Here is a 27,116-nt window from a genome sequence, read left to right as displayed (position 1 = left end):
CTGAGAACACCATGCCTACAGTGAAGCATGGTGGTGGCAGCATCATGCTGTGGGGATATTTTTCATCTGCAGGGACAGGAAAGCTGGTCAGGACTGAAGAAAAGACAGATGGTACTAAATACAGGGCAATTCTGGAGGAAAACCTGTTTGAGTCGGCCAGAGGTTTGAGACTGGGACGAAGGTTCACATTCTGGCAGGACAATGACCCTAAACGTACTGCTAAAGCTACACTGGAGTGGTTTAAAGGGAAACATTTAAATGTGTTGGAATGGCTTAATCAAAGCCCAGACCTCAATCCAATTGAGAATCTGTGGTCTGGCTTGAAGATTGCTGTTCACCAGCGGAACCCATCCAACTTGAAGGAGTTGGAGCAGTTTTGCTTTGAGGAATGGGCAAAAATCCCAGTGGCAAGCTCAGAGATTTATCCAACGTGACTTACAGCTATAATTGCTGCAAAAGGAGGCTCTACAAAGTACTGACATTAGGGGGTGAATAGTTATGCACGTTGAAGTTTTCTGTTTTGTCGTTTTGTCCTATTTGTTGTTTGCGTCACAATAAAAAAAAAAATCACATCTTCAAAGTTATAGGCATGTTCTGTAAATAAAATGATACGAACCCTCAGATAATCCATTTTAATTCTAGGTTGTCAGGCAGCAAAACCTGAAAAATGCCGGGGGGAATACTTTTGCAAGGCACTGTAACCTGCACTCACCGGCCACTTTAGTAGGAACTTGTTCTTGATTCTAAGATTCCTGTTCTTGGCTGCAGGAGTGAAACCCAGTGTGGTGGTCTGCTGTTGCATGCTGAGATGCTTTTCTGCTCACCACAGTTGTAGAGTGTGATTTGAGTTACTTTTTCCTTCCTGGGAGCTCGAACCAATCTGGCCATTTTCCTCTGACCTCTCATCAACAAGACATTTCCGTCCACAGAACTGTCGCTTACTTAGTGTTTTGTGCGCCGTTCTGTGTAAACTGTCTAGAGACTGGTGTGTGTGTGTGTGTGTGTGAAGCCCAGGAGATCAGCAGTTTCTGAAATGCTCAAACTAGACCATCTGGCACCAACACCCATAGACATCCTATTATTACGTAGACGGAGCATCCAACGTAAATTCTAAAAGCGCTGACGAGACGCGGGGCCGCCATCTTGGAGTGGTGATACGCTGCACTCAGTGTAATGCGCTGGCAGCGCTGGCTCGCATTTTTTTTTGTCATACATGTAGCTATGATAAAGGATAGCGTCGGGGTTATTATTCATAGTTGGCTTCACGTTAATAGAATATCCTGATATTAAAGGAACAGTCCACCGTACTTCCATAATGAAATATGCTCTTCTCTGAATTGAGACGAGCTGCTCCGTACCTCTCCGAGCTTTGCGCGACCTCCCAGTCAGTCAGACGCGCTGTCACTCCTGTTAGCAATGTAGCTAGGCTCAGTATGGCCAATGGTATTTTTTGGGGCTGTAGTTAGATGCGACCAAACTCTTCCGCGTTTTTCCTGTTTACATAGGTTTATATGACCAGTGATATGAAACAAGTTCAGTTACACAAATTGAAACGTAGCGATTTTCTATGCTATGGAAAGTCCGCACTATAATGACGGGCGTACTAACACCTTCTGGGCGCTTCGACAGCGCATTGATATCTGAGCTCCGTATCAATGCGCTCAATGCTCCGTATCAATGCCCCCCCGGCCTATTATAATTTCATCAAAGTAAATTCTGTATTAAAATTACTAAATAATCAAATGCCGTTACAGTCCATGAAACATAGGAAGTATAAGTATGAGAAGAAAACAGTAAATCAGAAAGCTGCGCACGTAAAACCAATTGGCTGCGCGCCATTATCTGCTGCTGGCTGCACTTCACTGCACGCACAAGGATTTCCATCAGTCCAACGTAAGTTACGTAATTGGCTTTACGTGCGCAGCTTTCTGATTTACTGTTTTCTTCTCATACTTATACTTCCTATGTTTCATGGACTGTAACGGCATTTGCTTATTTAGTAATTTTAATACAGAATTTACTTTGATGAAATTATAATCAGACACTCCAACGCCCCCCCCCCCCAAAAAAAAAAAACCTCATCGGATCTGCACGATTCACACAAGTCCCCCAGACAGCCGTGAAAAAGGCAGCATCCGCCAGAAGGCACGCCGTTTGCATCCATGATTATACTCCATTCTTTCTAATATAGCGTGAATAAAAAAATGTAGTTTAATTTCAGTTTGGTTGCACTTAAGAAGGCAATAAAAACTGCATGATTTCAGAATAATTTTGCTGTAGTTGCTTAGACTAATCTAGGGTTTTATGTGGCACAATAACCGTGTAATCACTCGTTTAAAAACCTCGATCATTAATAATCATTCACAAAATATATGCTATAAAAATATATTACTGTACTCATACAGTAAGGTAATATTGCACTTCTAGTGAGCCTTATGCCCCACTTTTACAACCATCAGTGTGTGGAAATTAATTTCTGGATATCGATCTATCTATCAATCTGTCTATCGATCGTTGCAGTTAGAAGTTTATGTACACAGACATGAATGTAGTCATGGACATGGATGTCATGGAAATGTTGGACTTTCAAAGTTTTCTTTGAACTGTTCTTTTACTGTGGCAGAATGAGTGTACAGCATGCATCTTTAATCAAAAAAAAGAATTTGGTGCACGAGTAAAACTCACTTGACCGTAGACAGTGTTCCAGAAGCTTCCAGTTCATGGCAGGTTGTAACTGTAACTTGGTTGTCTTTTGGTTGTTCCTGACCATCTGAACAATTTTCCTTTTAGCTGAGGATGACAGTTTGGGTCTTCTTCCAGTAAAGTGGCTTATCAAAGTGGCTCCACTTCCCAATAACTTGTACTTGCATGCACTTGTTGAAACCGATGAGCTTGGAATCTGCAGGTGTTTAGAATTGGCTCCAAGAGACATTCCTGAGTTGTGTAAACCTATGATCCTCTTTCTCTAATCTGCACTGAGTTCCTTGGACTTTTCCATTGCACTATGTGTTGGTCAAGCCAATGAGTGCAGTCAAACTAGGCCTTTCCATGTTGTAGTCAATCATGATCACTAACAGGAAATTAAGAGGCCTTGGCCTTCGCAAGGTAAGACATTTGTTGAACTTTCAGCACCACTGAATTAATACTCTAAGTCAGACCTGGGCATTTTACGGCCCACGGGCCTCATCCGGCCCTTTGGTTCATTCTGACCGGCCCGCGTAAGGTTAATTAGTAATTACAAAATAAACGTATTTTCTAATTTTACCTCATGCATGGACAATGTGCATTGCTTTTATTTTGAAGTTGTGTTCACCAAAAACGCAATGCGCGCGACATGAAATCCCACGAAACCTAATCCCGCGATAACTACTTCTGTAATTTGTCCAGACCAACCACAAACTTGCACGTCATCCTTCAAACAGTCCAGCCAATCACATAGTGCGACGTCACCAGCAGGCGCCGGAGCCCGAGCCGATCTGTAGATCTGATTCCTACACCGAATCGACTGATGATCATCTGTCAGCTGTGCTTCGCATCTCCACCTCAGACATTCAACCTGACTCTGATGCACTCGTTAAAGACCAACAGAGACGAGATTTCTCTCACTGAACAAATAAAAAACTGAAAAACGCCAAATGAGGTGATTAGACTACAAATGTGGGCATCATTATTATAATATGATGTATCTTGCTTGATATTTGGAGTAGAAAGACAATATTGTGATGTCTTTATTGTGTTTTGGGGTGAATGTGACTGAAAAAAAAAAGGTACAAACGTTCACGTTTTGTTAACCATTGTTTTGGGAAATTTGATTGAATAAATGACATTTTTTGTAAGGCAACCTCGTTTTTTCCATACTCTTACCAGTCTTAGCAGCTTGTAAAAACAATGTTATTTATTGCTTTATATAAAGAAATACAATTAATATTATGCAGAATTTAGTTCAGCCTTTTGGTCCGGCCCGCCACAAAATTTTCTGTTTCTCATGTAGCCCCATGGAAAAAATAATTGCCCAGCCCTGCTCTAAGTGGACGTATTTTACATTTGATCCTGTGTTGATTTCAGAAAACTCAGTGAATACAAACTTGTGCATCAAATTCTTGTCCCCTCCCCTTTATATATGTATGTTTTACAATCATTCTACCACAGGAAAAGAACAGTTCAATCGCTGAAAGCCTAATATTGCCAGGAAGTTCATGTCCGTGTATGTAAACTTCTGACCGCAGCTGTATATTATGTTTATTACTGTACTTTTTGTGTACTATTGTACTTGGAGTGAGTTATGTCCTATATTGTATCCTAACATTGAAACATATTAGACATTCTGTGAAATAGACAACTATAAGCTTGGTCAAATCTTACAGTTACCCCTATCATGCACTTTTTAGACAGTCCTTGCTTTTACCTTTACTATAACACACTGGTGACCTGCGTTTCTGAAAGAATAGCTTTAGGGGGCTTTAACGTGAGAAAACATAAACCTCGATTCCGTTATACTTGGTTCTCTGTCCAATCCAGAGTAAGCAAGATGGCATTTTATCTTTTTGTTTGTTTCTCAAGAAATAGAAGAGAGAATCTTGAATGTGCAGTGAATGTCCAATATAAAGCTAACTTTTAATGTTAGCTTTAATGTTTTAATTTAAGTCTCTCTCAAACGAGGCACCGAAATCTGTCGTGATTTGGTCCAGAAGATAAGGAACCTATAAGAATGGATGCCACATTGGCACTGGATTTCAGTACCCAACCCTGGAGGTAGCAGGTGCAGTGCATGAGGTTAAAAATACTGCTAACTCCACCGACATGATTTTACGCTTTACAAATATTATTTTACTTTATCCACGTTCCCTAACTCATTATTTTACACAATTTGTAAAAGGTGCTTTTCAAGGGGTAATGAGCAAGGGGTAATGAGCAAGGGGTAATGGGCAAAATATGCTTTATGCCTGGCAGGCTGTTTGGGGGGGGGGGGGTGCTATGGAAGCTATTTAAACTCCATTTACTGTGTGTTAAAAAGAGAACCGAAGGGTTGGTCTCCTCTGACTCACAGTGAGAATAAGGTTGGTTTCGGTTCATTCATTTGAATACTATAGTACTTTTTTTTTCCCCCCCTTCTTCTTCTGTGTGCCTGCAGCCAGACCAAAGCGGCTCGGAGTCCCTGAAACTGTGCCACCTTATGCACATCCACCAATGCCCAACATTCCACAGCCCTCCTTCCTGCAGCAGCCTGTGGTGAGTGCCACCTACAGACATGCTCATGAGTGATGGGTACAAGTACACACGAGACAGCAGCCACTGATCACAAATGCTTGGAGTTTTTTTTTTTTTTAATATATAAACACAAGTTGTTCAAAAGGCCAGTGTCAAGCAACAAAAATACTTCTACAGAGCCTAATCTAGGGTGCGTAATACGCGATAATACGTGTTTTTTATCTGTCTGTCGCACATCCACTTTTTGGGCATGAGAGTGATATTGCGTATCTATTCATTTTGTCGCGCATTTATAAGTAGAGAGCGTGTAGTCACGTTTTACTGAATCTTGTGTGTATCAATTTGTCAGCACTAGCTAGCAAGCACTGCGGTAAATATAGCGTTGTTTACACACCAATCGGAAAATATCGGAAAGGACCGAAGTATTCCGAATGGTTTATTTAGCGGGTAAAACAGTTTTGTGAACTATTATATCATTGGTCACTGAACCGGAAGACAGTGTATCTCAACCAATCGTGTGAAGTGTTTTAAAAATACCCAAAAGCACATGGCATATCGTTCTGTCTCATCCAAACATAATGTCAAAACGCGTGGTCACGTTGAAAGACCTTTGGACGAAAAAGGAAAAAAGGAAACAAAACGAAGACACAGAAGTGACAGATACTAATCCAGCCGACATTACACAACCCGATACAAGATATTATGAAATGGATTTAATATGTTCTTGTATAATGGTAGGTACTGTAACATTACTATAAATAATAAGAGATTATCATGATATGCTGTTTAGGAAGTCTGAATTTTGGGATTATCTCTAGTCATCTATGTCAAAAACTAGTTTAAAGATACTACATGAATGCTAGTTGATGTTTTTTTTTTGTTTGGGAGTAATTTGTTTAATTTAGTTTAGTATTATGTAATTAATCATATTCAAATTGTAAAGATGCTTAGTTGATATATATATTAGTGCTGTCAAAAATGTCGCGTTATTAACGCGTTAACTTGACTCAATTTTAACGGCAATAATTTTTTTTATCGCGAGATTAACGCTCTGTGACATGATGCCACGCCCCGCACAGCCAGAGTCATCTGCCCTCCCCCGAAGAGCCACGGTGCTCAGCTTAGGTTTCGTTTTCCCATCGGCGGCTCCAGCCCCACTTTGCAGTGGCTGTGACAAGACGTGTTATGCTCTGCAATAAAAAAAAAAACAACACATTGGTACAACCAGTGTTCGAACTATGCCGATATTTTTGGGGGGTCCCTTTTTTTCCCTTGGGGGGGGGTGCTTGCGCTTGTCTCAGAGCGCGGATCTCCATCGCGCGCTCACTTCGGATATGCAAATGCTTCCCGTTACACACGATTGCTATGTCAATAAACATCATTTTGCCAATATTTTAGAGACCCCCCAACATTTCCCAAATCATGTTTTCAAGGGATATCATGTCTGTTTCAGGGGATCTCGGATCCCCCGAGTACCCCCGTAGTTCGAACGGTGAGCAAGCCCATTCACTTTTTTATGCTGATAAGAGAATTACAATGGTTTTTCATGTGACAAAAATGTGCGATTAAATTGCGATTAATCGCGAGTTAACTATGACAGTCGCGACAGTAATCGCGATTAAATATTTTAATCGCTTGACAGCACTAATAAATAAATAAATAAATATATATATATATATATATATATATATAAAAAGACATAAGTTTGTGTACAAATTACAAATATGATCTTAGAGTAATTATATGACAGTGTGAAGACATACTAAGTCACTTGATTCTGATTGATAATGGTTTTTGAAGTTTGAATTTGATATTATTTTCCTAATCCCAATATACAATTAGTTTGATAATGTTTGGTATTATGTAAGTTTTATTTAAAAATATTATGAAATATATTTCATCTGTTCTTGTGTAATTGTAGGTACTGTAAGATTGTAAATGATAGAGATTATATACTTTTTAGGAAGTCTGAATTTTGAGATTATCTCCAGTCATTTATGTCAAAATCTAGTTTAAACATGGGTAGATTGTTTAATGTTTTTCACTTTCATGAAAGGTGGTCTGAACAAAACAAATATGATAGCATTTTTAAATATTTGATAGTGATTTTATTTTATTCAGAAAGTCAGATTTTTCATCTTATTATTAATTAATAGTGGCAAGACTACATGGATTTTAGACTTAACTATATCAAATGATGTAATATTAACCTAGTCATATTTGAAATGCAACATTATACTACTGGTGGTCAAATTGGTAAAAATAGGCTCGTCACATGATTTATAGTAAAACAGTAACTTAGTCATATAACAGAAAACTAGTCATATTTGTAAGGTTTTGCAGTATGTAATTCATATAGTTTTTGATCTAAAATCTTTGCATTTTTAAAGTTCATATCTGATCATAATGTTTGTGCAATACTATAAACTGTGGATAAGTGTTTGCTGATATGGTTTTCATATCACTGTATTAAAGGATATGTATAGTGCCGCAATTATGATGATATATAGATTAACATCTGATATGAATGTCTGTTACATGTGTTTAGTTTTATTAATAAAACTGTTCTGTTTATAGATGTACTCTTGAAAATATCTACCAATGTATTACTTATTTTTCTGTCCCCACTAACTGGAACAAATGAGGGATATTTTTACCCATGTTAATATTTTCTGTCCCCTGTTTCTACAACTAGTGAGGGATCTGTCCCCTGTTTTCAAATTCCTAGATTAGGCTCTGGGAATATGGCTGGAGGTGGTTTGGCTGCACTAAATTGCCCCTAGGCGTGAATAAGTGTGCGCATGGTGCCCTGTGAGGGACTGGAATGCATTCTTGCTTCATACCAAATGTTCCTGAACTGAAGATGAATTCATGAATGTCAATGAAAATCCGCAATAAGATGTTACAAAATGTGTGTTTGGTCTGAAGTTTAAACCAATTGGATGCCGAAACATAACACACTTACCTACTCCTTTATGTGGGCGTTAGGAACGAGCTCCCAGATTTGAAGACCGAAATCTGACCTGCAGCCGCCGCTTTGAAAGACAGCACGGATTTTATGAATTAAAATGAAGCAAAGGATGTCATGTGCAAGTACCTTCGCACCAAGACGAAAACGGTTTCTTCTGTTCTCGCTCAACAGAAAACCCACAAGCTAGTAGCAAATCTTCCACATAATTCAGAAAGGGCAGTGCGATTTACTAGTCTGGTTAACACCAGACCATATCACAAGTGAAATATGGTCTGGAATCCGCCTATTGAATTTCTCGTAGGGGAGGTGTGGTTTACGATTCTCAACGGCCGTTTATTGGACGTTGAGAATGTCTATCATTTGGCGTATACGTAGCCCATGGCCAATCATGGCAGTTGTACCCGGTGACGTAGTTAGAGCGGCGAAGAAGAGAAGGAAGGAGAAAGAGAAGGCAAAACAAAAATAGGAAAACAATGGCACCGAACGATTACTGCCGTTTGTGCAAGACAAAGCTTGATCGAAAGTTTGGTTCGTATCGCTCGCCGCCATTTTAAATGTGATCCGTAAACAGTCCCAAATAAACTACAAGCTTCCGTTTGTCGAGTAGTACGCGTCACCGTCTTTCCACCCCTCCCCACTCTCTGATTGGCTCCCTAACTCAGGCGAGCCTTTAGACCATAGTTTCCATGCTGTCTTTTCAGATCAGAACGATTGTGCAAAGCAGCATGGGATTTCCCAGGCTAGGTCACACCAGATACTGAAAGCAAAGGTTCACATATTTTTGCCACTCACAGATAATGTAATTTTGGCTCATTTTCTTCAATAAATAAATGACCAAGTATAATATTTTTGTCTCATTTGTTTAACTGGGTTCTCTTTATCTACTTTTAGGACTTGTGTGAAAATCTGATGTTGTTTTAGGTCATATTTATGCAGAAATATAGAAAATTCCAAAGGGTTCAAAAACTTTCAAGCACCACTATAGTGAGTAGGGAGCAATTTTGGACACAGGGCATGTGAATAGTCTTTTATGAATGCGGAAGTGCGTTCTCGGCTCTCCGACTCCGATGCGACCGAGTAAGGTGACAAGTTTTATGTTTCATCTAATTTAGGTAATTTAAAAACTATAATATTATTTGGCAGTAGGCACATAAGAAATAAACTACAAGCTTCCGTTTGTCGAGTAGTACGCGTCACCGTCTTTCCACCCCTCCCCACTCTCTGATTGGCTCCCTAACTCAGGCGAGCCTTTAGACCATGGTTTCCATGCTGTCTTTTCAGATCGGAACGATTGTGCAAAGCAGCATGGGATTTCCCAGGCTAGCGATTTACCAGGTCAAATGCAAATTTTATTGCAAAAGAGACTCTTGTTGCAAACCCAGGCGTTCGCTTGGTGCACATGCTGTAGCCAAGGTTTATATGAAGTATTATTATTATTATTATTATTATTATTATTATTAAGAGACATTGAAAAATCATTTTATAATTGCATCATGACAACATTAATCAGAATGGCTTTGAATTGGAGGGGGCCAAAGATTCCCAGTCCTAACGGAGATGTACAGAATACAGAGCTGTGCTTGTTACTTGGGGGCGATTTTCAAAATAGCCTTCAAATTGCCACAATGAATGACACTGCTGTTTGTGCCCCCCCCTTCCTCTTCATTCTCAGAACCAGCAGAACTCCTCTGGGCTGGCGGCTAAAGGGCCCTCTGATCAGAATAGCTTCAGCAACATTCCACACGAAGGCAAGCAACACACGCCACTGTATGAGAGGGCTTCTCCAAACCATGCCGAGCCAGCCTTCTTCAATGCCTCGTCCACTTCCTCGTCGTCCGAGAATGAGGAGAACACGGGCCCCACTGCCAAGTGAGTAGTGAAATGCCCGAGAAACCTGCCACCGCAGAGAGCTTTCTGCACATGTCATAGACAGTGTTATTTTTTTGCTTAGGAGATGGGGACTTAATTATGCCGCCAACTAATGAGCATTTTTAACTTGATAATTTGTAAACAGATTCGATTTTTTTTTTTTTTTCCTCCTTCTTGTGTGTCAAGTATGTTTTGTTAGCGGTAGATTGCATAATGTAGGACAGGAAAAACAGTCTACATTTTCATTATGAAGAAAGGGAAAAAATACACCAAGGCCGAATCCCATTTCACCCCTTGGACCAACCCCTTGGCCCTTCCCCTCCATTTTGCGCGTTCACGTGAAGGGGTAGGGGTATCCCAATCCCAGTGAACGCGGAGGGGTAGGGGAAGGGGTAGGGCTTCTGTACCCCTCCAAACGGAGATTTTCCTGGAGCTGACTCCGAACGAAGGGGTTTGAGTGATTTCCCACAATGCCATGCGGATTTCAGCGAGATTTCATGCGGATTTCATAAAGATGGCGGTTCCCGCGGCGAAAGATTGTCATAAATGTATTTTCTCCATTATTTACGTGTTTTAAGTTGTTATCCAGAGGAAACACGCCGCTTGATTCGCTTTCGAGCTGAGAATGAGCAGCGATTTCTGAAATCCAAGCTGCTGCTAAAAAGCTTTGGGAGTGAGTATTGTTTTCGGTTGCTTTACTGCGTACGTTTTGTTCTGTTATTCTCGCTTTTATTGTTTACATGAGTGTTCTGACACCTCATTCTGTCGGATGTGGTGCACGAAGCGCCAAAGATATCCCATTCAGTGGTGTTAGTTAACAAATCACACCCTGCCAGCAGAGATTTCTGGCTCTGACTGTAGCGGCTGGTCGCAGCCAATGACGCGTCGCGTTTTGCTAACGTAAACGCTGACGGAGGTACGCGATGACATATGCGATCGTTGAAGGGCTATCCCAATACGTAAGGGTTGAATTTCAAGCCCTATCCCTTGTAGCTCAGTTTCAAGGGGAAGGCGGAGGGGAAGGCGGAGGGGAAGGGGTAGAAATTAGAATTGGGATTGGGCCCAAATGTATCCCAGAAAAGTGTATTACTAGTCTACCCTCCCTCCCCTCTTCTGCTCATAACGTCGATACAGTGGATATAAAAAGTGTACACACCTCGTTAAATTGATGCTTTTCTGATATATGTTAAAAAAAAAAAACGAGATCACGATAAATAATTTCAAAACTTCCCCCACTTTTAATGTGACCTATAACCTGTACAATTCAGTTGAAAAACAAATTTGTTAGGGGGGAAAAAATAAATGTACACACCCTTCAACTAATACTTTGTTGAAGCACCTTTTGATTTAATTACAGCATTCAGTCTTTTGGGGTCGGAGTCTATCAGCCTGTCACCTCTAGACTTGGCAATATTTGCCCACTCTTCCTTGCAAAAGCGCTCCAGATCTGTCAGATTGCGAGGGCGTCTCTTGTGCACAGCCTTCTTCAGGTCACCCCACAGATTTTCAATTGGATTTAGGTCTGGGCTCTGGCTGGGCCGTTCCAAAGCTTTAATTTTTCTTCTGGTGAAGCAATTCTTTTGTTGATTTCGATGTATGCTTGGGGTCATTGTCGTGCTGAAAGATGAACTTCATCTTCATCTTTCTAGCAGACACCTGAAGGTTTTGGGCCAAAATTGACTGGTATTTAGAACTGTTCATAATTCCCTCCAGCTTGACTAAAGCTCCTGTTCCAGCTGAAGAAAAACAACCCCAAAACATGATGCTGCCACCACCATGCTTCACTGTGGGTATGGTGTTCTTTTGGTGATGCGCAGTGTTGTTTTTGCGCCAAACATACCTTTCGGAATTGTAGCCAAAAAGTTCAACCTGGGTTTCATCAGACCATAACACATTTTCCCCACATACTTTTGGGAGAGTATTTATTTATTTATTTATTTTTGCAAAATTTAGCCGGGCCTGAATGTTTTTCTTTGGAAGAAAAGGCTTCCGTCTTGCGACCCTACCCCATAGTCCAGACATATGGAGAATACGGGAGATTCTCAGATGTAGTACACAACCAGCACTTGCCAGAAATTCCTGCAGCTCCTTCAGTGTTGCTGTAGGCCTCTTGGCAGCCTCCCTGACCAGTTTTCGTCTTGTCTTTTCATCAATTTTGGAGGGACGTCCAGTTCTCGGTAATGTCACTGTTGTCCCATATTTTCTCCACTTCTTGATGACTGTCCTCACTGTGCTCCATGGTATATCTAATGCTGTGGAAATGTTTTTGTACCCTTCTCCTGACTGATACCTTTCAACAGTGAGATCCTTTTGATGCTTTGTAAGCTCTCTGTGAACCCTGGCTTTTGCTGGAGGATGCAACTGAGTAAATGTCTGAACTTTATTTGGGGTTAATCAGAGTCATTTTAATTGATGGCGGGTGTGAACCCAAAAAGACTGAATGCTGTAATTAAAGGGGAACAGAGGGCAATATATAGAGTAAATATAACAATAAAACACACATTAACGAACCTTATTCAAGACTTACAAAAGTTTTTTGTTCTAAGGTTGGAAAGTTATAGTGTTTTGAAAGCAGCTCGAGCAAACTATTTCCGCAGTTTGAACAGCCCGCCATGATATTAATTTTATCCAATCAGAATGCACGTTCATTTTCTCTGCATAACACTCATGACGTATGTATGTGCCCAGTTGTGTTGGCTCATTGAGGTTGGGAATAGCACGTGTGAAATACCTGTTTCTGCCTCTTGCGACGATTTCGCAAGTCCACGGGTGGCGCCTATCTCATTGCAGCAAATAAATTCTGCTGGACTCGTGAGCAACTCCACGTTACATTTTCCGCATGAGCACCACGCCGTGTCACCTGCACGCAGACGCTCTGCCCCACGCTCGCCATGCCCATGGTCAGCATCAGTCTCATCCTCGCCGTCATCCGAGCTTTCTTCTCTTATTTCATCACCGGAGTCGAGAGTACCTCTCCTAGCTATTTTAAGTTCGTTTCTTAAGACAAGGATTTTTTAAGATGTTACCTTGTTGACAGTTTCGGCGAGAATCTTCCGCCTTCTTCAAAACGGTCACCAGATGTGTCCTGGGGCAGCGACCTGACGGCAGGAGGCGTGAACTACCTGTCAAATTGGGCGGGACGTTCACGCCTCCGTAGCGTAACATCAGCTGATAAGGCACGTCACCACTCGACATCTGGTGACTGTTTTGAAGAAGGCGGAAGATTCTCGCCGAAACTGTCAACAAGGTAACATCTTAAAAAATCCTTGTCTTAAGAAACGAACTTAAAATAGCTTTAATAGTTAGACATAATGAACTTCCACTACATAGTACCTCTCCTAGGTTCAAACTGGTACCCTTCTAAGCCATAGCCTGCTTGCAGTGTGTCTTGCGGGATCTCTTCGTATGATTCGACAGAGCTGTCGCTTTCACTCGATGCGCCCGACGCCATGATTACACGCTTCTCTCCTCTATTTCGGAGAGTTCCGCTAGTGCAGTGGGTAGCGCTGACGTCACTGTCTTTTAAAAACGGCGACTCTTGTGCGGTTTAGCGTATAAAGTATTATATTTACAATTACCAAGATATTTCGTTGTTTTCTAGTATATAAATTTGATAGAATACTTAAGAATACGTTACTTTGTCACATCAGCAACTGTATATATTATATTTGGTACCCCTTTCAATCAAAAGGTGCTTCAATAAAGTATTAGTTTAAGGGTGTGCACACTTACGCAACCAGCTTATTGTACGTTTTTTGTTTTTCCCCCTAACAGATTTGTTTTTCAATTGAATTGTATAGGTTATAGATTACATTAAAGGTGGGAAAAGTTTTGAAATTATCTATCGTGGTCTCAGGCTTTTTTGATGTAAAAAAAAAAATTTAGTTTTAACGGGGTGTTGTACACTTTTTATATCCACTGTACATGTAGCGATGGAGAATTAAGGACAAAAGGTAAAAAATAAAAAGTGATGGCGGACAATCACTTGTGCAAGGAAAGTCGGCTATGGGTTATTTTTAAGGTAACAGATGAAGGGCAGCCAGATTTTGTTAAATTGCAACTCTCTGTTCCTCAGAGCAAACCTTTTTTTTTTTTTTTTTCTTTTCCCCCCCATGGTGGAGGGTGTCAGCTATTTCTGTGAGCCACATCTTAAAAGTGGGAGCCTCCTTCCTCTTCCAGATTGTCAGTCAGTTTTTTGGCTATGATCAGGCCATAAGAAAGAAGCTGCCTTTGTGCTCTTCTCAGTACTGATATGGCGTCTGAAGCTCCCAACGCAGTTAAGGCAGGGTCAGGATCATTGTGAAGTAAACGAACGCACTTCAGACCGAAACTCAATCTATTTTTAGTTTCCTTGGCCTCATGCCGATTTTAACAAATAGAATTTGCGTTAGATTGTGACTTCTAGCAGTGCTGTTTTTGCAGTCATAAAACAGCATGTTTTGCACAGGAAGACAAAGCTCTGTCTTTTGTAAACAATCCAGCAGTCTTGTTCTGTTGAGTGTGTTTCTTGGAAACGTATCCTTTTATAGCACAATGTGGTTGAACATGCCGCTCGGCAAATCAGACTGTTTATACTCTTTAAATAGCATGTTTTTGGGGAAGAGCAAAAACATGAATAAATGGGCTGTAATATTTGAACGTGTGGTCAAATCACGAGGAATTTGATAACTTATTTTTAAATTGGTGGGCAGCAAGAAGGTTATGGGTTCGAACCTCATGGCCAACTGGAGCCTTTGTGTAGAGTTTGCATGTTCTCCTTGTGTGGGTCTCTTCTGGGTGCTCTGATTTCCTCCCACGTGCGGATTAGGTCCGCTGGCGACTCTTAGGGTGTATTCAGACCAGGATAGTTCACTTGCTTTGGTCCGAACCAAATGTTTTTTGTTTTTTTTTTTCATTTTGGTGCGGTTCGCTTTCACACTGTACATTTTAGTAAGCGGACCAAAATCTGTCAACAAAGCCACGCGCCCTGAGGTCTTTCAGCTATTGGTCAGAGACGACACGCGCACAAAGCGTCAAGTTCAAAAGTAGTCATGGAGGCTTTCCGTGCTGTTATTCTTTTTAATGTCGTCAAAGCTATATGGTTTTCCAGTTTTTACTGTTTTCACAATTGTGCGATTACTATGCTGTTGTACAAGTAATTTATCGACGACGACAAAGGGCAAGGCGGCTACGGAGGATAGCGCTGATGAGCGCACATCATGTTGTGACAGTTCTGGCTCTTCACGCAATAGATGAATTTCTTTTTTGCGTCGCTAGTACAGTACCGCCACTTTTTGAAAGAACGTCCCTGATTTTAATGTAGGTCTGACGGAGTTTCTTCACTTTTAGCCGACATTGTTCTGGGGAGCACGTGAACCCCTTCTTCATTTTCTCACTGAATACAGCAAACACGTCGGCAGTTTTGTGTGTTCTCTCCAAAAGCTCAGATATGTGGACATCTGCCCATATATCCACAAGGGTACGCGTTTCTTCCTCGGCCCACGTTTGCCCCCTACTCATTTTTTGTACTCTGTAGTCTAGCCTACCACTGGTCTGAATGACTGAACGACTGTTGTAAGGTTCCCTTGGCAACCGAAACAGTGTTTGCACTTTGCGGTGGAGTGTCAAGACTCTGTTTCCCATAATGCTCGACAAACGACGGAAGCTCCCGAGGTACAAAAAAGTAAAACTGTCAGATTAGGTCCGGTCTGCTTTCACACCTCCAAAAGGTCCGCACCAGGGTTCCTTTGGTCCGGACCGAGTCTGAGCTTGCAGCTCGGTCTCGGTCCGCTTGTTTGGTCCGGACCAGAGTTCGGTGGTTTGTATTCAGACCAACCCAAAAGGTCCGGACCAAGAGAAATTTGGTTCGTTTGGTCCGGACCAAACGACGTAGGTGTGAATACGCCATAAGTTGCACATAGGTGCGAGTGCGCGTGTGTGAATGGTTGTTCGTCTCTGTGTTAGCCCCGTGGTGGATTGGCAGCCTGCCCAGAGTGTACCCTGCCTTTCACCCGAGGTCGGCTGGGATTGGCTCCAGCTCACCTGCATCCCTGATGGATAAACGGTATAAATGATGGATGGATGGATTTTTAAATTAGTGCTGTCATCACAAGATTTCTTTTTTTTTTTTGTTAACACAATTCTGAAGTTTTCTGATATTGTTGGTTAATTCCGAGGTGTTCACAATTGTTACAGACCATTTAGTGAACCATTCTCCCCAGCACGCACATCCCAGACCTCTCGTGTGTCCGTATTTATGACCGATTCACAGAAAGGACCAAGTATATAATCAAAAGGAGTAATAATATCTGTGAATATCTCATCTTCAGAACAAATGATCATTTATATACTGGCGAGGTGTTCCTTCTTTCCTGTACTTTCTGGGAGTAATACGCTGCCTGTTATTATCCTGGTTTCAATCTAATTCTTTGTTGCCTGCAAATAAACGTGAGAGATTTCCTAAAACAACATTCTTGTGCCAACCTCAATTTTTGTCTACAGCACTATAAATCAAACCAGGTGAGTCAGATTGCTGACTCCAGAGCCTTTTAACTCCCCCTTAAAAAAAAAAACCCTCAGCATTTTGTTTTTATTTCCACCGTGTTTTTGGATTTGATGCAGTGTTTTGGTCCTTTTCTTTTTCAGTCATATAAGTGACCATAAAGGATGGGACAAACCAAGAGATCAGGTGAACAGCGTGCCAGAAGGAGACCTGGAGGACCAAAATAAAGTGGGTGATATTACATTCCTAGCAGCAAATGGCCTTCACCACAGCTGATCTGCTTATAACGTGGTAGCGTTATTTCCTTCTCGCATAACGGTCTGTTCATCATCTCTGTTCAGCCTGACCCTTCTGTGACCTCCCCTGTGGGTCAGGGCACAGAGGTCGGAGGTCACCATGGAGTCAACGCCCAGATCCCGTCACTGCTTTCAATGCCAACTCGAAACCACATGGACATCACCACACCTCCTTTGCCTTCGGTGGCACCTGAGGTGCTGCGAGTAGCTGAACACAGACACAAGAAGGGCCTCATGCACCCTTACATCTACCACATCCTCACTAAGGTCGGTTTCCAGGCTATACTATTACCTGTGAGCATGCATGCATATATATATATATATATATATATGCTCACCTAAGTGCTGTCAAGCGATTAAAATATTTAATTGCGATTAATGTCGCGACTGTCATAGTTAACTCGCGATTAATCGCAATTTAATCGCACATTTTTGTCACATGAAAAACCATTGTAATTCTCTTATCAGCATAAAAAAGTGAATGGGCTTGCTCACCGTTCGAACTACGGGGGTACTCGGGGGATCCGAGATCCCCTGAAATAGACATGAGATCCCTTGAAAACATGATTTGGGAAATGTTGGGGGGTCTTTAAAATATTGGCAAAATGATGTTTATTGACATAGCAATCGTGTGTAACGGGAAGCATTTGCATATCCGAAGTGAGCGCGCGATGGAGATCCGTGCTCTGAGACAAGCACAAGCACCCCCCCCCCAAGGGAAAAAAGGGACCCCCCGAAAATATCGGCATAGTTCGAACACTGGTTGTACCAATTTTTTTTTTTTTTAATTGCAGAGCATAACACGTCTTGTCACAGCCACTGCAAAGTGGGGCTGGAGCCGCCGATGGGAAAACGAAACCTAAGCCGAGCACCGTGGCTCTTCGGGGGAGGGCAGAGGACTCTGGCTGTGCGGGGCGTGGCATTACAGTCTAGCTGCTATCGTTTTTCTAAGCAAAGTCTCTGTTCCAAGTTCCTGGCAGTTTCAAAAGCTTATGAAAAACCTACATCATGTCACAGAGCGTTAATCTCGCGATAAAAAAATTATCGCCGTTAAAATTGAGTCAAGTTAACGCGTTAATCACGCGACATTTTTGACAGCACTAATATATATATATATCTACACTGTAACTTGTGTAGATCTTTATAGCTATGAGCAGACCATATCAAGCTGTGGGAATTAAAAACTGATGAATACTTGTGTAGACGTGTTCTTACAAGTGACTGCCAGCCTGTTCTTTTTTTTTTTAATATCCCTACCTGCAGGGGGAGATTAAATTGTCAGTTGCAATTGAAGATGAAGCTAATAAGGAGCTGCCATCCGCCATGCAGCTGTACCGGCCGATCCGCCAGTATGTTTATGGTGTGCTCTTCAGCCTAGCCGAGGCTAAAAAGAAAGCGGAGAGGCTCGCAATGAGGAGAAATCGCCTCCCTGAATGTAAGTAGCACCGACAAAAACGTACACTGCAAACATGATGAATTACACACACACCCTTTGGTCTTGTCAGACATGTTCTAATGTAGCCCATATGTTGCCTGGATTCGGTTTAGACGTGTGCTGGTATATTGTAGACACATGTTGGTGTATTGTAGACACACCAATATTGGTTGAAAAAAAAAAAAAAAGATTAGGTTAGTTTAAGTGTGGTGTTTAAACAAAAAAAAACTCCCCAAAAAAAACACACAGCCACCCCCCACCTGAAGAGCTAGTGAAGGCTAAGGGCCTCTGCATGCTCTTGTGACAAGGCTTTCGCAGATAGCTTTTTGCAGACGGTTGTAATTTATCGTTGAGCGGGGAGTTATAGGCGTGCGCGATGTTATTCACCGCCACAACGCAAGGGGGCGCGAAATCGCTAGGAGTAGTTGGTGGGTGTGGTTAGTGGAGTGTTTATCCTCCGGTTACTTATAATGACTAGAACTGGAGTCGTATAGATGTCTGTACTTCCTCACTTCCTCAATCAACCGCTCTTCGTGCTGCTCCATCTTCGCTTGTGTTTTTAAAAATGGCGGTCGTGAAAACAAACCAAACCGGGAAAGTAGGGAAGCGGAAGTGTGTGTACAGCGGATGTAGAGTGGACCAATCAGAGCCCTCTTGTCTGCGATGCTGTCTGCGAGGCTTCTGCGGTGGTCACAATTTTTGGGAGGTGCACGCAGAGCGTCTGCGAAGGTGGGGGGGCTACGCAGACACCATCTGCGACGCCATCTGCGAGGACTGGGTTGTCAGCATAAATTGGCCTTAAGACCAATTCGCATATCTATTCCATTACTAATGTAATTAATATACAGTCACCCCTGCTTGTTCTCTGTGTTTGCGAATCATTTGGCAGCAACACAATTCCTATAATCATGCAGTCCAGGTCAAGAGCTTCATTTAATGTTCACATCAAACATCAGATAGTGTGATCTTTGAGATTTTAACTATGGCATGGTTGTTGGTACCACATGGCCTGGTTTGAGTATTTCAGGAACTGCTGATCTCCTGGGGTTTTAAAACACAACAGTCTCTAGAGCTGATCTTTACACAGAGTAGTTTGCCTGAACTATGTACTACATATCTGTTGTGGTATAAATATTTTAGAAATATATTTGTCACGTTGATGGGAAATCTGTAGTTACTATACTGAGCTCAGAAATTGCATACAGCAGGGGTTTTCAAAGTGTGGGAGAGTCAGCCCCCCCTCAGACAGCAAATAAACAACAACCCCCCCCCCAATGTTTGTTGTTGCTATACTTAATGTTCCATTCGTATTTTAAAAAAAAGGTGGTTGTACACATTTTTTTTTTCTTTTACACATTTTAAACATCTGTGCTTTTTTTTAAAACGTTTTTTTACACATTTTAAACATCTGCTTTTTTAAACATCTTTTTTACACATTTTAAACATCTGTGCTTTTTTTAAAAACGTTTTTTTACACATTTTAAACATCTGCTTTTTTAAACATCTTTTTTACACATTTTAAACATCTATGCTTTTTTTAAAGACCTCTTTTTTACACATTTTAAACATTTGTGCTTTTTTTAAAACATCTTTTTTACACATTTTAAACATTTGTTCTTTTTTAAAACATCTTTTTTTCACACATTTTAAACATCTGTGCTTTTTTTTAAAACATTGTGTTTTACACATTTTAAACATCTGTGCTTTTTTTAAAAACCTCTTTTTTTTACACATTTTAAACATCTGTGCTTTTTTTAAAACATCTTGTTTTACACATTTTAAACATCTGTGCTTTTTTAAAACGTTGTTTTACACATTTTAAACATCTACTTTTTTAAACATCTTTTTTACACATTTTAAACATCTGTGCTTTTTTTTAAAACCCCTTTTTTTACACATTTTAAACATTTGTGCTTTTTTTAAAAAAACATCTTTTTTACACATTTTAAACATCTGTGCTTTTTTTAAAAACCTCTTTTTTTACACATTTTAAACATCTGTGCTTTTTTTAAAACATCTTGTTTTACACATTTTAAACATCTGTGCTTTTTTAAAACGTTGTTTTACACATTTTAAACATCTACTTTTTTAAACATCTTTTTTACACATTTTAAACATCTGTGCTTTTTTTTAAAACCCCTTTTTTTACACATTTTAAACATTTGTGCTTTTTTTAAAAAAACATCTTTTTTACACATTTTAAACATTTGTGCTTTAAAACATCTTTTTTTACACATTTTAAACATTTGTGCTTTTTTTAAAAAAACATCTTTTTTACACATTTTAAACATCTATGCTTTTTTTTAAAAAAACATCTTTTTTACACATTTTAAACATTTGTGCTTTAAAACATCTTTTACACATTTTAAACATCTGTGCTTTTTTTTTAAACATCTTGTTTTACACATTTTAAATATCTGTGCTTTTTTAAAACGTTTTTTACGCATTTTAAACATCTGTGCTTTTTTAAAACATTTTTTACGCATTTTAAACATCTGTGCTTTTTTAAAACATCTTGTTTTACACATTTTAAACATCTGTGCTTTTTTTAAAACCTCTTTTTTTACACATTTTAAACATCTGTGCTTTTTTTTTTTTTTAAACATCATGTTTTACACATCTCATAGCATCGTTAGCTAGCACCTCTTCACAGACAACACATTGTGGCAGTGGAGCATCTTCAGATCCAGTCCATGAAAATACAAGCTTTAAATAATCGTGGTCATACTTCCTTCTTTTTTTGCTTGGCCCAGACTCTGTCTCCTCACTCACTGTAGCTTTAGGTACTAAAAATCGATCCATTTTGTCTCTAGCAAAGGCTAGCTGAAGTTCGCTAAATGTCCGCAATAGTAACTTATTCTGGTTTATTTTTCCTCACGTTTGCCCCCCCCCGAAGAACTCTGGCGCCCCCTAGGGGAGCCGAGTGCAAGCAGGGACTCTGGCAAGACTACCTATGACAGCATAATTATAAAAGGGAGAGCCAGACAGTAACGTGGGCATGAGGGCACCTTAGAACATAAGCAGCCAGCCACTCCACCATCAACAGCATCCAGACATCCCAGTTTCAGGGATGAGAATTTTCCGCCGATCAGCGGATTTCCGACTTTTTCAGACCAAAATGATCGTTTTTGAGATCGATGTAAATCTGTTGAGAAATTTTCGGGGTGGGTGTATGGTTAACGATCTGTGGTCACCTTATAACGTCTTGATTCTTGGTGGGCTCCGGGTTAACACACTCGAGTCTTTCGACATGTCGTAATTAACATTCACTTTTGCGACAATGTTCGACTTATTTGCGGTAGAATTTCCAGGAAATCCCATCGCACGCAGTGTATAAAAACAAGTACGCATGCTCTCCATGCGTGGCTTGCAATCGCCGTTCACCGACCGTACACACTGTTTGACGATACGCATTGGTAACATCGGAAAGACAAGTATTCAGGCGGGATATTTTAGCATCTCGACATTGGCAAAAGTCCTAGATAAGAAAGAAGAGGATCGAGCGAGGGAGATTGATAAAGGTGCAGGAATAAAGAACCGTTTTCGATGGGCTTGGTTAGAAAGAACACTGAATGTCGAGATCGACAAGCAGACTGTCACAACGAAGCTCGGTGATCACATCCGGAAAATAGACGTCCCAGGAAAAGTACTTTGCTCATTGTGTTCTGACATGATAAACTACGCTAGTAGAGGGGTAAGGACTATCGAACTTCACATATACACCAAAAAACACAGGTAGGTCGAAAATTATTTTGCCTGTTCAATGATTCATTATATTTATAATGTATATCGCACGAATCAATGCCACGGTGTGTGCATGTCATATATGTGTGTATCTTTTATAAATGGGGTTAGCTTATCTAATGTAGCATGTTGGGGAGAATCATAGTATCATATCTATATTTCTGATAAAATTTTAGGCATGATAGCATGTATAACTCTCCTACTTATTGCTCATTTCATAGGGGGACGGGGGGGATTGCTGGCATGTGCCGCGCGGCAGCGTCTGCCCAAATTTTTTAGGCCGAGATGAACTTGTAGTTTTTGATTTTAAAAAAATTTCCAATATGTAATGCCCATTGTACATGCCTGTTCTTTAATTCAAAATCACCATCTCGATCTTCAAATTGACCATATGGTATCTGTATTACATTCCACAACATCCTGTCCAGATAAATCCTAGTTAGTACACACAACAGTTGAAAGGGAAGTGATGAGTGATGTTGAATGTTGCCTGCTTAATATGCAAGACCTCCTGCTACCATGATAACATCAGAAGAAAGCTTAAGAGAATTGTATGATACAACTTTTTTCTGGTTTGCACTTCATTTTAAAGGATTAGAGCAGGGGTTTTCAAAGTGTGGGAGAGTCAGCCCCCCCTCGGAGAGCAAATAAACAACAGCGCCCCCCCCTTACAATTTTTGTTGTTGCTATACTTAATGTTCCATTCGTATTTTTAAAAAAATGGGTGTTGTACACATTATTTTTTTCTTTTTCACATTTTAAACATCTGTGCTTTTTAAAACATCTTGTTTTACACATTTTAAACATCCCATAGCATCGTTAGCTAGCATCTCTTGGCAGACAACACACTGTGGCAGTGGAGCATCTTCAGATCCAGTCCATGAAAATCCAAACTTTAAATAATCGTGGTCATACTTCCTTCTTTTTCCAGTCCCCCAGGATTCCGCAGGCCTTTTTTGTGATTGTTGTGGGCTAAAATGTCTGATGTTGCGGGGGGGTTTCCAAAAAAATTGCGATGAAAGTTGCGGTGTTTTTTAGGTTTTTGTTGCGATTACATTGCGGGAGGAAGTGAAAGTTGCAAGAAATTGTTGCGATTTTCTCTTTTTGTGATTAAAATTGAGTGATATGTTAAATATTAAGTTATTACTGAAAAACTATTGATTAAAAAAACAAAGAGAAATGGTCCTATAAACAACTTTACCAATATAAAAGATTACCAGGACTACAAAAATGCAGAAAAATAGGCTTTACTTATCCAAATGCACCTGTTGGTTCAAAAGTTAAAGTGCAGAGAACCTCACAGCACAACATGAAGTTACCTTAAAATATAATATAAATGCCTCAGCTTTCATGTAAGAAAAAAAAAACCTATTAATACTAGTACTGTGTGCAGGCAGTCTCTCCTGAAGACTAAATTAAACAATAATTATAAACTAATAAAATAAATGGCTCAGGCTTCATAGAAGAAAAAAACAATTTGAACAGAATCTCACAGTATGATGCTGAAGCTGCCTAAACAATGGAAAATAAAATACCATTTTGGCAAAAATGTTGGCATCCATTAACTTCTTGTATTAAGTAAAAAAAAAAAAAATAAAGTGCACACGGTCCTTCACTGTAAACATAACACACTTTCAGTGTTGCCAGATACTGCTGACGTTTTCCAGTCCAAAATATGTTCAAAACCCGCCAAAATGCACTTGAAATCATCCAATCTGGCAACACGACGCGCATGCTGCTTCTCTTGAACACACGGAAGTAAGGCGGAAGGTAGTTTGTCGACGTCACCTCAAGACGACGCCAACGATTGGTGAAATTTGCGGGAAAGTTGCGGTGATTGGATATAATTGCAACACCGCCCTGAATTCGCGGGGATTGGTTGAATTTGCGCTGAAGTTGCAAATCACAACATCCTAGAGGCTCTGTTTTTTTGCTTGGCCCAGACTTTGTCTCCTCACTCACTGTAGCTTTAGGTACTAAAAACCATAGACAGCTAAAAACCGATCCATTTTGTCTCTCATGTTGCGCCCCCCCGAAGAACTCTGGCGCCCCCCAGGGGGGGCGCGCCCCACACTTTGAAAAGCCCTGGATTAGAGTATTCAAAGACATGAATAGCAAAAATGCAGAAATGTAATACTGTAGAGCTCATTTATATTAAAAGGTGCATTGATTGATTTTTTTTTTTTTTTTTTTTGAAATCATCAAATGTGAATTGATTAAAAACAAGTCTCTTGTACCATATTAATCATTTTCACCTGGTAGTCCACCAAGAAGGGGAATTTATTTCCAAATACATTGCAACTTTTTGCTGATAAAATTAATGGTTTTGGGGTTAAAAAAAAAAGCCTGTGGCCCCCAAACCCCTGGCTTTTTTCAGACTTTTTTAATATTTTTCATTGTCATCCCTGCAGTTTACCCAAGGCTCTATGCCTGTGAACCCTCCAGATCTGCTCCTTTACCTAATAAACTATTTGCAAAAAGCGTGACTAAACAAATGTTTTCAGCTTAGACCTAAACATCTGTCGGCGTCCTTAACACTACTTGGAAGGCTGTTCTATAACTGTGGGGCTTTGTAAGAGAAAGCTCTGCCTCCTGCTGTAGCCTTCACTATTTGAGGTACCAACAAATACCCTGCACCTTTTGATCAAAATAGCTTTGGCAGGTCATAAAAGTCTAGAAGTTCGTTCAGGTAATAATGAAACATTCTCTTACTTGAAGAGAGGAGAAATACCTGTATATTCATTTATAATTATACACACAGCTCAGACATCAACTTAGGCTGATTCTCCTCGGTCCTTTTCAGGATTTTGCGGAATTATAAAGATTATAATTGTAAAGGGAAAAATGCAACAGGGCCCCCCCCCCCCCCCCCCCCCCCCCCAATGCCCTGGCGTTCCACACTAAATCCCCTTTTTAAAGCCAGCAAATACACTTAATTTTTTGTTTGATGAAACAGTAATCATGTCATTTTGAGTTTCTGGCAATTCAGGAGGCAGGCAGTATTTTAAGCGACTAAGAACAAAGAGCCATCATATTGCTTGTTCTTGCTAAAAAGCTTCAGGGACTGTGCAGGAGTGCAGTAAGTTTACAATAAACAAACTGCAATAAAACCACATGTATGCCATTAAAATTCTCTCCAGACATATTATACTGTTTCAGTGTGGGGAAATAAAGAATTTTAAGCAGACTGTCCCAGGACAGACAAGTCTGAAATCTTGTCTGTCCATCCGTCCAAATTTCAGCCCGTCTGAAGACCGAGTCAAAGGCCTGGAACAATGCAGCTGGAGGTCCGGGGCCCACCTAAGGGCCCCGGAAGCTGAAGGGCTTTAGATGCCTGGAGATGGCGTCTCAGCTATTCCCAGGCACATTTCTGTGATCTTCAAAGGCCAAATTACACTAGACATTTGTTGCTAATTACACTCCAAATTGAATATAACTTGGAAGAAAATGTCAGAAGATTCAAGAAAAACATGTTTAAAGTTCTACCCAAGAAAACAGTAGCGCACACACAGGGCAGTTCCATGTCTAGAAAAAAAAGTATGGGGGGCAAGGATGTTCCAGTTGGTTACAACTTACTGGTACTCGTATATGTACTATAATAACACTCATGAAACATGTCAACAATGACTATTCTTTAATACTATGTTTATAATAAGTCTATAAGAAATTTAGTAACTAACAATACAACTATTCTTACATAATGGAGTTAAAACAGAGTGTGAGATTCCAAGTAACTTTGTAGCAAAATGACTCCAAACGAGACTTGGTCATATCATTTGGCATTCAGGCTAAAATCTGCTGGACTAGAACTTGGAAAATAGAAGAAAATAAAAACTGTTAAAATATAACTCGACATCCTCCAAAGCACGTGACTATGACTGTATGTTGCCATGAATGAAAGAAATGCATATAATAATGACACAACCATTGATTGGCAGTTTGGCACTTAACATAATACTGTACTGCAACGTTTCATATCAACTGACTGGCTCAATTAGATACGGTCAACCCTAAAACACTACTTCAGCTGCATCGTGCAATAAAAACAGTGAATGCTGAGATTATTATTATTATTATTATTATTATTGTTGTCTTATTGAGTGTGTCACTCAGGGAAAGGGAGGGACCTGTAAATTTTGGCGGGGCTAGGACCTTCGGTGGCCGAGTTATGAATTTTTAAATCCCTGCGCATGCAAGCGGCTGGAGCTAGGGCTCGTGCTAAAGCTTTCCCCAATCCATGCTTGCGCCGGACATCGGATTGGGTCAAGCCTGGGCTGGTTCGAAAGGTCTCGGGGAGAGGGATGTGCCTGTAAATTTTTGGCGGGGTTAGGACCGAGTGGCCGAGTTATGAATTTTTAAAGGTTGGCTCAAGCCAGGGCTCATATTAAAGTTTTCAGCGAGCAGCATTCGCGCAGGGGTTTCGGGAGCGAATAACGAGCCGAGATAGTCTCGTAGCGGGGTGTGCCTGTGGTGGTTCGAAAGGGCGCAGGGAGAGAGAGGTGCCTGTAAATTTTGGCAGGGCTGGAACCTTCGGTGGCCAAGTTATGAATTTTTAAATCCTTGCGCATGCAAGCAGCTGGAGCTAGGGCTCGTGCTAAAGCTTTCTGCAATCCGTGCTCGTGCCTGACGTCAGATCGGGCCAAGCCTGGGCTGGTTCGAAAGGTCTCGGGGAGAGGGATGCGCCTGTAAATTTTGGCGGGGCTAGGACCGAGTGGCCGAGTTACAAATTTTTAAAGGCTGGCTCAAGCCAGGGCTCATATTAAAGTTTTCAGCGAGCAGCACTTGCGCAGGGGTTTCGGGAGCGAATAACGACCCGGGACGGAGTCGTAGCAGGGTGTGCCTGTGGTCGTTCGAAAGGGCTCAGGAAGAGGGAGGTGCCTGTAAATTTTGGCGGGATTGGGACCATAAGCGGCAGAGTTATGAATTTTAAGTCGCGCCCGGGGGCCCCTGTTTTGCAGGCCGTGTTACGATATAATGTATTCGCCCAGTGTAACATTTGGAAGAAAATTAGAAGTAGATTAGACCCATATCTTTTACAATTGTTCATGAGCCGTCAGGTTAGATGCTTTTGAAATATAGACGGACAAATGCGAAAATTACTGGTTAATGTCC

At 40.7% G+C, this 27,116-nt stretch overlaps 1 protein-coding gene across 2 annotated transcripts in view; it reads left to right on the top strand.

Moving 5' to 3' along the window:
• The window catches only part of LOC132874380 (constitutive coactivator of PPAR-gamma-like protein 1 homolog), a 72,517-nt gene that overhangs the window by 24,056 nt on the left and 21,345 nt on the right, over window positions 1-27,116 (top strand). For both annotated transcript variants that reach the window (XM_060910516.1, XM_060910517.1), the window contains 5 exons: window positions 5,132-5,229; window positions 9,852-10,048; window positions 16,673-16,757; window positions 16,871-17,092; window positions 18,089-18,260. In XM_060910516.1, coding sequence (XP_060766499.1) covers window positions 5,132-5,229; window positions 9,852-10,048; window positions 16,673-16,757; window positions 16,871-17,092; window positions 18,089-18,260 — 774 coding nt within the window. The remainder of the gene's footprint in view (window positions 1-5,131; window positions 5,230-9,851; window positions 10,049-16,672; window positions 16,758-16,870; window positions 17,093-18,088; window positions 18,261-27,116) is intronic.

The sequence above is a fragment of the Neoarius graeffei genome, chromosome 26, assembly GCF_027579695.1.
Source record: "Neoarius graeffei isolate fNeoGra1 chromosome 26, fNeoGra1.pri, whole genome shotgun sequence".
Lineage (NCBI taxonomy): Eukaryota > Metazoa > Chordata > Actinopteri > Siluriformes > Ariidae > Neoarius > Neoarius graeffei.
Note: the sequence above shows the minus strand (reverse complement) of the source record. Positions and strands in the feature narration are given on the sequence as shown.